At 40.9% G+C, this 12,707-nt stretch overlaps 1 protein-coding gene across 1 annotated transcript in view; it reads right to left on the reverse strand.

Annotated features, from left to right (window-relative positions):
* Positions 1-1,675: 1,675 nt before the first annotated feature.
* The window catches only part of R3HDM4 (R3H domain containing 4), a 28,985-nt gene continuing 17,953 nt past the window's right edge, over positions 1,676-12,707 (reverse strand). Inside the window, exons 7-8 of the mRNA XM_081960154.1 lie at positions 12,167-12,222; positions 1,676-7,830 (exon numbers count right to left, since the gene is read on the reverse strand). Coding sequence (XP_081816280.1) covers positions 7,727-7,830; positions 12,167-12,222 — 160 coding nt within the window. The 3' untranslated portion in view covers positions 1,676-7,726. The remainder of the gene's footprint in view (positions 7,831-12,166; positions 12,223-12,707) is intronic.

Here is a 12,707-nt window from a genome sequence, read left to right on the forward strand (position 1 = left end):
ATAAGAATCAGTTATCCAAGTATCTGAATTTTGATTATATGATTATGAGAGTGCCACAACTGTTCTGTGAAAAATGGTCATAAGTTACTTTTTTCAGGGCTGTTGTAACTTCAGTCATTAAACGAATGGTTTTAAGTCGAGGACTACCTGTATTGGTTAATTTTCTGTACAATCACTCACTTCATCAGCATTTTATATTCTGTTTGTTTCAGTAAGTGGAACAATTGGTTGTGTGGTTGTATCATGATTAGTAGATTGGTTTTGATTGGTGCTGGCTGTGTGTCCATTGTTGTTTCATGTTGTAACAGCCTGGGTGGTGGGTGGGGCTCGTTTGTTGACTACGGCTGGTTTCCAGATGTCTGGTAGCTCTGTCTTGACAGCAGCTCCGACCACGCTTTAAGCCCAAAACCCAGCCTGAAGATGGCGAGTGAGACCTCGCTGAAACGTTGCCAAGACAATCTCAATCTTACACGGGAAAAGACCTGAATACAACAAGACCAGCACATATATATATGTATGTACTGTATGTGTGTAGGTATGTATATATATATATATATGTTTTCGTGTATGTATGTATGTATGTATGTATGTATGTATGTATGTATGTATTTGTGTTACAACCCTTGGTATGCTCAAATATGGGAGGGAGCTCACTACTCCCTCTTTCTGTCATTCGGCTCATCACAGAAAACCATCCAGACAGAAACCCATATTTTTATTTTAATGTTGCCTTTTTATATTTGTGTTGTATTTGTGCTGATAAATAAATAAAGGGAGACTAGTATGGATCCATTTCAAGCTATTTAGCTCTTCCTAGCTATTTAGCTAGGTTCGAATCCCAGTAAGGGTATGGCTAGCTGATGAGAGCTAAATAGCTTGAAATGGATCCATACTAGTCTCCCTTTATTTATTTATCAGCACAAATACAACACAAATATATACATATACATATACATATACATACACACATACACATACACACATACATACATATGTACATACATACATATATATATAGTGCATGTTTTAATAGTATGGGTTTCTTTTTTGGGGTTCCTGATTTTTTATTGTTGCTGCTATACATCAGCCAGAGTCATGTCTGGCCATACTTTCATCTGATCTAGTGTGTCTATTGTTTCTGTTTTACCAAATGCCATTATGAACCATCACTTAAATCCAGATTAATATCAAAGATTGCAAAGTAACTGAACATTTAAAATTATCCCCCCCCCCCAAAACAGGGATATCAAACTTGCAGCCTGCGGACCAGATGCGTCACACACTGGCCACGCCCATGCCAGGTTTAGCAAAGGGAAAAAAGTCGCGATATGTCACTTGACGATTCCGTGATGGTATGAGTTTGACACCACTGCCCTAAAAAAGTTCAATTTATTTTTCAGCTGAATTGTACAGCTTATATTGTATGTTATATTAAAGGTGGAAAAAATTCTAAAGCTACTTATCTTGGTGATTTTTTTACATCTCAAAACCTGCATTTTAACGGGGGTGTAGACTTTTTATATACACTGTATATCAAAGATTGCTTAACCTGTTGGATCTCTGGCTGTTCTGTAGTTCATATCTTTGTTGGAAAACTCCTTCCTCTGCCAATCCAATGAATTTCAAGAGGCAAAACTTGCAAAGGGCTTTAGAAATCAAGCACGGAACACATTGCTTTAAAGCAACAATATTTATTTACACAGAAACACTCTGGACAATGACCGTGGTACACTCTGGTCACAAAAACCAAACTTTGGGTGCAGTTTCAACATTTCTTTGGAAGCATGTAGTAAAGCTCTGCTTAAATCAGGTGGGGACAACTATAGGCAACTTTATGACCTATGGACTTTTAACTTCCAGAATTCCGGAGCCGGAATGGAATTCTGGGATTTGAAGTCTGCAGGACAGGTCATAAAGTTGCCATAGTTACTTACCCCGGGCATAGACTGTACCTCCAATGGGGCATGTTTGAAATCCCTTGCCTAAATCATCTTAGCCTAAGAAAACTAGTATTCCACACTATAAGCTGGTAGTTTCTAGTCAAGTATTTACAAGAGTCAATTTCTACATGGAAATTCTACACCTCATTTCTCATATAGGGACTTTTACACATGGAAACAAGTGGTATCTTCCAACGTGCAAAGATTTACTGCTTGCTAAAAATTACAGATGATTTACACAAAAGCAGTGGGCTGCTCTTACCCTTCCTCACTCAAGCATATTTTCACCCTATAGTAAAAGCCGAAATAATTTTTTTTAAGCAAAAAGAAAAACAAAGTCATCATTTCAAAATGAACCCTCACATTGTAAATCATCAATAAGCACATATTTCTTAAGAAGCAAAATATTCGCAATACGACTCTTATGGCTTGACAATGATTAAAATAAAATAACACAACACTTTTGAGGTTTTTTTACATTTCTGAGCATGTAAGAAAATTCACAAACCAGAATAAGAGTCCCATAAATCAGAACTAGGACGGAAGTCTTCCTCAAAAGAAATGTATTCTGATTTATCTTTCATTGACAGGAGATTAAGATGTTAAATAAATTACTAGAGATTTAAAAGGCAGTCTTCTTTTCTTCAAGTAGCAAGCAATTCTGCAGTGATTTTTGGAGTTCTCCAATTTAGAATGGATACTTACAACCCCCCAATAAGGATAGGTGTTCTGTTATTAAGTGATGAGGTCATTAAGTGAGTGGTGCCCAATTTTATCTTTTTTTGTCACGGTTGTTAAGCAAATCTGGCTATTCCCCACTGACTGTGTTTGTTGGAAGTTGGCCGGGAAGGTGGTAAATGGCAATCACATGCCCCAGGGATTCTGCAACTGTTGTAAATACATGGCAGTTGCCAAGTGCCCAAATCTCAATCGCATGACCGTGGGGAACTATAAGTGCAAGGACATTTTTGTCACTTTTTTTCAGCACCTTCATAATGATCAACGTTTGTTAAATGAACGGTCATAAGTCAAGGATTACTTGCATCACTGAACCCCCTGCTCTGTTGAAGCCCTGAATTGGTTGCTGCCAAGGCAAGCGACTAACATCATGGCAAGAAATTATTGTGCGGGTCATTTTCCTTTATTTGAGAGGACTCCCAAGCGGCATTAAATGGAATAAGGTGGAGGAGGTAGAAATCTTTCACTCCAAAGGGAAAACAGTATCAATTATCAGAATGCTGAGAACCAAATAGGGATTTCCCCGTCAAGGTAAACTATGGGACAATCAGGTTCAGAAGTCTTCAGACCGAATGAGTATTTTAAAAAAAAAATCAGGGCAACCTGATCTACCTAATATGGGACGGAGCATACTGCTTCCCCTTTCATCTTTCAGCCTCAATCCAGGAGCCTGTGCAGGCAGTCCCTTTTTTGCGACAAAATCTTTTTGTGTTAAATTTTATTTCTTGGTTGGTTAAATATAAATTTAACACTTCAGACTGAACATTTTGGGGATTAATTTGGTGAGATTAGAACATCGGATGCTCAGAGGAAAGCAGAAAAACCACCAAATGTTATTTAAAAGAATGTTTTTTTTCCTGTTTAAATATTTACCTCCTTACAAAGAGCACCAAGGACCTCTCATTTCAACCCTGAGCTACAAAGATTACCCTTCTTTCCAGGCCTCGCTTAGCCAACAGATGGTTCATGGGGATTTTCTTGGTTTGCAAGACTAAAGGACATTAAACAACCAGTCACCCTGAACCACATTTGATGGCATCAGATTATTAATTTCAAACCTAAATTACAATCGTGATAAAAACTCCAGTAACCTTGTATGAACATTTCAGATCCTTTATATCAATAAGAAGGTTGATTTCCTGACAATTAATCCCTAACAATTTGACGAACTGAAATTAATTCTTAATATATACACATTAATGTACAGAGATATGTATATGTAGGGGGGGAAATACACTATGTTACAATTTGCACAATAGAGTGGCCAGACTGGGGACGGTGGATTTGAAGCAGGATTTTGAAAGTGACTTTTAAAAAATAACAACCTCATTTAATTGGGATTCTGCTGACATTAAAAAAGATTTTCCAGGGTGGCTTTACTACAGCTGGGAGAGATGTAATTCCAAAACCTGAATTCCTGGAGTGACCAAAACAAGCATTCAAGTAGACACACCCAATTTGCACCACTTTTTCTGCACAGAATGACTAAAGGCAGCCTTCAACTACAGGACAGCAGCAGGATTCACACCACGCTAAATCACATTTATGGGGCTAAGGCAGGGGTGAAATGCTCTGAAGTCTGCTACCAGTTCACTTCGCTACTGGTTTGCTTTGCACGCGCATGTGTGCTTCGTGAGCATGCGTGCCAAACACGTGCTTCGCACACATGCCCTTAAGAGTTAAGAGACCATTCTCAAAAAGGAGCTTGAGTTTCCATAGCTGCAGATTTTTTTTTTTTTTTAAAAAAACCAACTGTAAGTTTGCTCCAAAAATAGGAAGACTGAGACTGAGGAAATGGGCTGCTATTCTGAAAACACGCGACCTAACATGATCTCCGTGGAGGTGCTGCTTAATGGAGCCACACTTTGCCAGTCTCAATTAAGCCAGATGGAAGCTGCTCTCCTGCTCTTCCTTGATGGAGCTAATTGATAGCCCTTTTGCCACATTGTGCTTATTTTTTACTCCATTATAGCAATATCATTTAGATTTATACACCGTTTTACAGCCCTCTCTAAGCGGTTTCCAGAGTCAGCCCATTGCCCCCAACAATCTGGGTCCTCGTTTTACCCACCTGGGAAGGATGGAAGACTGAGTCAACCTGGAGCCTGGTGAGATTCGAACTGCCAAACTGCTGGCAGCCGGTGATCAGCAGAAGTAGCCTGCAGTACTGCCTTCTAACCACTGCGACCCCGTAGCTCATAATGGTTGCAACTATGGTTGTAACGCGGGGGCTACCTGTACTGCGATGTCCATTTTGCCATTTTGATGAAAGCCTCTGATCCTGCAGATCCCTCCGATTATTTTGTTCAGCTGGGTTAAGGGAGTTCATGCCTACTTGCTTCATAAATACAAAGGAACACAGCTAATATAAACCTGCTGTAGCAAGAGCCATATTAGGAGGTGGAAAGATAAAGGTCAGGAACAATCAATTGATCTGGAGAGTTTGCAAACCCACATCATCATGTTTTTTTTTAAAAAAAAAAAATCAGCCTGGCTTTTTAGAGTGCCAATTAGCTGTTTAAAGATCTCCAATGATTCAAGGAAGAACCTTTTAAAAAATGGGCTCAATATAGTATTCTATAGCTGCCTATTTGACAGCAAGTCCTAGGACAGCGCTCGGCAACTTGCAGCTCTGGAGCCACATGGGGCTATTTCTGCTGCGGCTCCGTCACTCAAAATATGCATCGCAACTGCCAATTTGCAACATCCATCAGCATACGATTTATTGAGCTTTTTGACCCCCGGTAGGCCAACCATGGATAAATCCAAGAAAAGTTTCCGAAGAAAACGGAACGTTTAATTCAACTACATATGCTTGTTTCGTGGCCACTCAGGAAATAGTCAGACACTGCAAGGGTTTTGTGGCCCCTGGTGTCTTCTTTTTTGTGAAAAACGGGTCCAAAATGGCTCTTTTGGGTGTTTAAGGTTGCCAACCCCTGTCCTAGGAGATAGGGCTGCCTTGTGACTAATTGTGCCGAGAAATCGAATTTAAGATCAACGGGCATTTGAACCTGAAGCAAATGCAAAGGGAAATAAAGGTACCAACCTCAGGCAGTTCAGTTTTACATAAATCATCCCCAATAGTGCAAAGGAAAGCTGCTTAGATGACCAATGGCATCCAAATTTACTTTTAACGGCAGCTTTATTAAACATGGTTCTTTCTTTTTAATCCCGTCCTACCTAAAATCAGGACACCAACTAAAGAACAATCTGTAGAGATTCTCAGTCATCCAGGTCATGGTTGTCCCAAAAGTGCTTTTTTTCAGGAGGCAACTGGATTTTCTTGTTTTTTTTCTTTCGAAGACGTTTCGCTTCTCATCCAAGATGCATACATCCCTGCGGCCAATACGCTCACACAGGGAGGGACTTCTCCTGGTGCCGTCCACTAGGCAATGCCAGCGGGCGACACCGAGGAGTAGGGCCTTCTCTGTGATGGGCCCAACCCTCTGGAATGACCTCCCCCCTGACATTAGAACCACTTCTGACCTCCGCTCCTTCCGGCAAAAACTGAAGACACACCTGTTCCGATTAGCAGGCCTGGCATAATTCAACTGTCCCTCCTGGCAAATGTATTATATCTGGTTATTTTAGGTTTTTTTTAATTTACTGTATTTGTTTTTAGGGGTTTGAATTTATTCTATATCTGCTTTGTACAGTTCTTTTAACTACATTTTAACCTCCTCCATGTCAATTGTCAACTGTACATATTTAATTTTATTGTATCTTGTTATATTTTGTATGAACTGTACACCGCCCCGAGTCCCTTTCGGGAGAGGGGGCGGTCTAGAAGCATTAAATATTATTATTATTATTATTAAGCTTCTCCAGCTCTGATAGGATAGTGGGGAATGGAAGGATTTATATTCCTTGCAGACAGCTGGTCATTTGCATCCTTTTAGAGCAGTGTTTCTCAACAGTGGCAACTTGAAGCTGGCTGGGGAATTCTGGGAGTTGAAGTCCAGACATCTTTAAGTTGCCAAGGTTGAGAAACACTGTTTTAGAGGGTGTGGGAATAGGAATGGATTTCCAGAGGAAAAAAATTGCAGGCTACAGGAACCAGGAGCACTATCCAGGTGGCCCCGAGGACACTGATAAACCTCCAAGCTCTTCAGCGACCCTCTTAAAGGGATGTCTGCAAGGAATATAAATCCTTCCATGCTGGAGAAACTTTAAACTTGTCGGAGTTTAACCTGTAACCTATTTACTCATTAGAGCTGAGTGCTGCTGAATCTTTCAACATTTTTGTGGGAGTTTTTAAGGGTGAAAATGATAAAGGGATTGGAAGTGAGGAACTTCTGAATTTATATTAATCTCCCGTGGCAAAAGTGAGTGCTTTTAAGCAATATTTTGGACATGAGAAATTGATTATAATAACTCACCCACCCCAATGTGCTATGGTCAATATGTCGCACTGTTTACTCATTATTTCAATTTACACACCGGTTCTCTATTCACAAAACACTCATGGTGGACTACAGTCTCCATCACCTCAACCAACAAGATAATTGCTGGTGATGGTTGGGGATGATGGGATTGGCCTGCAGCATATCTGGTTAGTACTTGGGTAGAAATGTTTAACCTAAGCAAAACAAAATATTTGAACTATTATTTGTTATGGGGTGGGGGCTCTTCCCTGCTTTGGCCTCCCTCAGTTGCTCAGTCAGAAGGCCCAGCCTGGAGATGGTCAAAAGCAAGTCATGCTGGGATTTGTAGTTTTATCATGCCTGGATGTCAACAGATCCCATAGGCCTGGCTTTAATCTCCCTATCTGGATTTAAGACAACTGCCTCCACTCCCACCTTTGCGGCCTTCTAGGTGTTGAAGCAGCAAAGAGGGAAGATGGACAGTTGCTAGGCAACCATATACAACCTGTAGATGGCATCAAGGTCTCAATTCCGGAACAGGATATCAGTCTGCAAGATTGGCATGAAGATGGGAGAACCGAGCCCCATGTAATGCGATTGGTGTTGAATACTGCAAAGCAATGGAAGCAGACCTCTCCAAAGCAGGCCCGGGGAGTGGGGCAGGGACATCATTTTCTGCTGGTATCAACTCATTTGTTCCAGGTAGGTGGACAGTAGCAGCTCAGGAGGCAAAAAGACAGTGCGTTTGTTGCTAACCTTCATTTGGCGTTTGCCTTCGTAGTTTGAACCTGAGGGCAGAGATGTTCAAAAGAAAGCCACAGGTTAAGAGCCATCACACGGCTACAGGAATCCTCTGCCACATGCTTTCTAGTGGGGCAAAGAGTGTATTCATTCAGAGAAGGATGCCGCCAAGATGGGGGCTGCAGATCTAATGAATTGTCTCATATATACACCTCCCCTAGACAAACAGGGCATCTTCATATATGTGCCAATTTTAAAAAATGCAGAGCCCATTGATCAGATTATGTATGTTTTCCAGGATGGCTTTACTACAGCTGGGAGAGATGTAATTCCAAAACCTGAATTCCTGGAGTAACCAAAGCAAGCATTCAAGTAGACACACCCAATTTGCACCACTTTTTCTGCACAGAATGACTAAAGGCAGCCAATTCGCTCGCACAGAGAGGGACTCCTCCAGGTGCCGTCCACCAGACAATGTCGGGGGGCGGCGTCTAGGAGCAGAGCCTTCTCTGTAGCGGGCCCAGCCCTGTGGAATGACCTTCCCCCGGATATTAGGACCACCTCTGACCTCCGCGCCTTCCGGATAAAACTCAAGACCCACCTATTCCAAGTAGCTGGCCTGGCTCAACCATAGTTCGTTCACACTGCTCCTGACGGGTTTTTTAATGTTGTGGTTTTTGGAATTTTATTAGGGGATTTTAAATTGTGTTTTTAATTGTCTTTATTCATCTGCCTACCTCCTCCATGTACACGTATTCGTTTATTTTGTGTGTGTATTGTCCATATTGTATTTTATGTGTTTTTTATTGTACGCCGCCCCGAGTCCTTCGGGAGAGGGTGCGGCTAAGAAATAAATTTTATTATTTTATTATTATTATTATTTAACTACAGGACAGCAACAAGATTCACACCACACTAAATCACATTGATGGGGCTAAGGCAGGGGTGAAATGCTCTGAAGTCTGCTACCAGTTCGTTTTGCTACTGGTTTGCTTTGTATGCGCATTCGCACACATGCCCACCGCAGGCGCTATCATGCAGCGCTGAAAAAGGAGGAGCCTTTTCTGAGTCTGCAAAGGTAAGTGGAACAGCCGGGGGGGGGGGCAGGAACAGCTGTGCTGCGCGATTTAGATTCGCTAGAAAGCAGGATTACATAAATCGCGCAACACAGCTGATTGTCATACAGCTGATCGTCGGAACTAACAGTTCGGGCGACCCGGTCCGAACCGATAGCATTTCGCCCCTGGGCTAAGGTTTAGTAGATTGTATGAACACAGCCACTGGGTGGGGTTTTTTTTTGAACCACGGCTGACAGTGTGATGTTATGAGTGAATCCAGCAATTGTTTCGTTCTCTTAACTGTAATTTAACAAGACTTTAGAATCCAGAGACCATTCTCAAAAATGAGCTTGAGTTTCCATAGCTGCAGGTTTTTTTTTTTTAAAAAACCAACCTCTCCCTGATTAGCTGTAAGTTTGCTCCAAAAATAGGAAGCCTGAGACTGAGGAAATGGGCTGCTATTCTGAAAACATGCGACCTAACATGATCTCTGTGGAGGTGCTGCTTAATGGAGCCACACTTTGCCAGTCTCAATTAAGCCAGATGGAAGCTGCTCTCCTGCTCTTCCTTGATAGAGCTAATTGATAGCCCTTTTGCCACATTATGCTTATTTGTAAAGCCCACTGTTCTATAGACAGCATAATATTAAGAGGCTGGCAATGTCTGCAAAGGGTGCAGAATTCAACAGAAAAGAATAATTTGACAGGAACTCTCACATTTTCTTCCCATACAGCTGCCCTCCCCTTTTTTGCAGCCTCCGTTTTTTCTTTTTTTCAAAATCCAACATTCTTAGGCAGTGGTGAAATTCATTTTTTTTTTACTCCATTATCTACTCCATTGTCTCATATATACATCTCCCCTAGAGACCAACAGGGCATCTTCATATACGGTATGTGCCAATTTTAAAAAATGCGGAGCCCATTGATCAGATTATGTACGTATTTATTATCTAGTGTTCACACTCCATATCACCTTGTCCAGTTCCTGTATCAATGTTTCTCAATCTTGCCCAGGTTAAGATGTGTGGACTTCAACTCCCAGAATTCCCCAGCTAGTATGCTGGCTGAAGAATTCTGAGAATTGAAATTCCCCGCATCTTAATCAGAGGTGGGTTGCTTCCAGTTCGGGCCAGATTGCGTGAACTGGTAGTTAGCGGTGTTGGGAGGCTCCGCCCACCCACCCGGATGCTTCTGTGCATGCGCAGAAGTGTTGCGCTGAGCGTGCACACATACACGAGCGAACTGGTATTAAAAAATTGGAAACCCACCACTGATTTTAATGTAACCACGATTACCATATGTGGTGGATGTGTCCCAAAACTAAAAAATGCTGGTCGAAAGTACATATTTGGTTGGAAAAAATGACAAAGAAACATATTGAACTGAGACCAGAGACATTTTTGGGCATCCTACCCGAAAAATACGACAAAAAGACTATATATTTGATTTTACATGTACTGACTGCCACTAGGATTGTATTTGCACAACAGTGGAAGAGTGAGGAGATCCTGTCAGACGAGAAGGTGATTCAGAAAATAATGGAATGCGCAGAAATGGACAGATTAATGCTTATTAACAAGGACAGAGAAGAAACTGAATATTTTTTGATGTGGGATGTATTTTATCAATGGCTAGAGAATAGAAACTGAAGTTAGGAAGGAGGAGATTTAAGAAGAGAAAATGATACTCTGGAGAGAGGTTTATGATGATATTATGTATTATTGTAATTATCTTGATATATAGTTATATTATCAATGTTATTGCAATGAATATAATAACAAATATGTGGCGTATGAACCATCAAGTAATTGTACCCAGTTCACACACTGTTTGATGGCTATGAAAAGTATTGCAGCCACTGCAGACAGGTTGTGGGAGAAAGTTATCTTTCTTATCCATACATGGGGTGGGGAAGGAAAAAAAAAAGTGCCTGAGAGGGGAGAAGTTTGAATTAAAATATCTGCAATGTACTGGCCATAAAGCGGCATTTCAATAATTCGTATGTTCTGGCTGCAGAAAATCTGCAGGTGACCAGAAAAACTTAATCCTATGTTACCTTCCTTTTTTTTCCAAAATTGTTATTGTTTTAATTAAACAAGGACACACAAAAAAAGAATCATCCTTCATTACATCTTGTAGAAAGCGTGTCAATTGGTTACAAATCGATTTCGTGTGTTACTACCACAATCATTATTTATACTTCCTTCACATTGAATTGTACATTTAAAATAAAAAATCTTTATGTATTTTACTATCAATGTACCACCATTCTCCTTTAACTAGAATTATTTAAACGTGCTTTTATCTGGAATCATTTGTATTTAAAGACACAACCACCTACTGGCATTCATTAACTATTCCAATAAACCTCCAATAGTTACCCTTTTATAACATATTCTAAAAAAAAAATCAATTAATAAGATATCTAAACATCCCCCCCCCCTTTTTATTTATTTATTTAATATTGCAGGATATGGTTGAGTAGGACAGCACAACAAAATTTCATAAAACTCTTAAACTGTTTGGGTATAAACTGATCCTCTCTTTTTGGCCAGCAGTCCAGCATACCATGCAAATCTGGACACAACTTTAAGGAGGCCAATGTAATTGAGATCTTGCCTGTTGCTGGAAGATCCCTGCTTTTGAATGTTACCACTCACTGCTAGCATCCTTGGAGGAAGATCTGGTCCAGAATATCCACAATAGCTTGCAATACTCCAAACATACGCTATTTATAGCCTTCCTCAGTGGATCCCCCATTGATCACACACCCCGTTAAACATCTATTATCTTTTGTGGCTGCAGAAAGCTTATCTCTGCTTCCTATCAGCATCTTTGATAGAAACTGCCCCAGGAATGATAAAACAATAGGACAGCATGTACATGTTCAAAACTGAACAAAAAATATCTTGGAAGGAGGTCATGCTGCTTCAAAGATGGCATCTCCAAACTATGAGGGATGGCAGTTTTGAATCCTTCCATGAAGTTGCTCTTTGCTTTATTAGTTTTGAAATTCTGCTCTTTATATTTACGGAGACATTTGCTAGATAGCCAAGCTATCTACAACCTATATTGAAACTACTGTATTTTTTGCTACAATTTTAATCAAGAATTTGAGAATCTTCTTACTAAAGGTTTGCACTGTCCCTTTAAATGGGTTTGGAAAAAGGGCCCGATTAACCATCTGCCTGGAAGGCTAGATTGTAAACTGGGAGGCAGCTCCTTGTGGCCTAGCCCTTACTGGTTGGGAGAGATAGCAATAAACCAACAGCAAGTAAGCTTAAAAATATAAAAATACACATGCATATTAAAATGTAGTTACTCACTGGCAGAGACGAGGTCCATGTACTGGCAGAGGGCATGAAGGAGCAGCCGTTCAAAGCTGCAAGAAAGAGAGAAAATGGCATTTAACAGCTGCACTTAGGAATCCGTGGAGGGGAAATTCTTTCGGATAGCTTTCATCTTATTTGCACATGAAGCACATTTATCTGAGAAGCCAGGGAGATGGCAAAGGATTCTCTTCCCAGAGAGATCAGGCTGGGTGAAGAAACATAACAGTACATCAAACCTTACCCACTTTAAAAGGCTACCTAGAACAGTAGTCTAGGTCCTCAACAGTGGTCCTCAACCTGTGGTCCGTGGACCCCTAGAGGCCTGCGATATTGTCACAGGGGGTCCATGAATATTTGATGCAGTCTAGTGCTTTAAGGAAGGACTCACTGGAGAAGAGCCTAATGCTGGGGAAGATTGAGAGCAAAAGAAGGGGAAACCAGAGAATGAGGTGGCTGGATGGAGTCACCAAAGCAGTCGGTGTGAGCTTAAATGGACTCCAGAGGATGGTAGAGGACAGGAAGGCCTGGAGGACAT

Source organism: Natrix helvetica (genome assembly GCF_964273705.1).
Source record: "Natrix helvetica genome assembly, chromosome: 1".
NCBI classification, from domain to species: Eukaryota; Metazoa; Chordata; class Lepidosauria; order Squamata; family Natricidae; genus Natrix; species Natrix helvetica.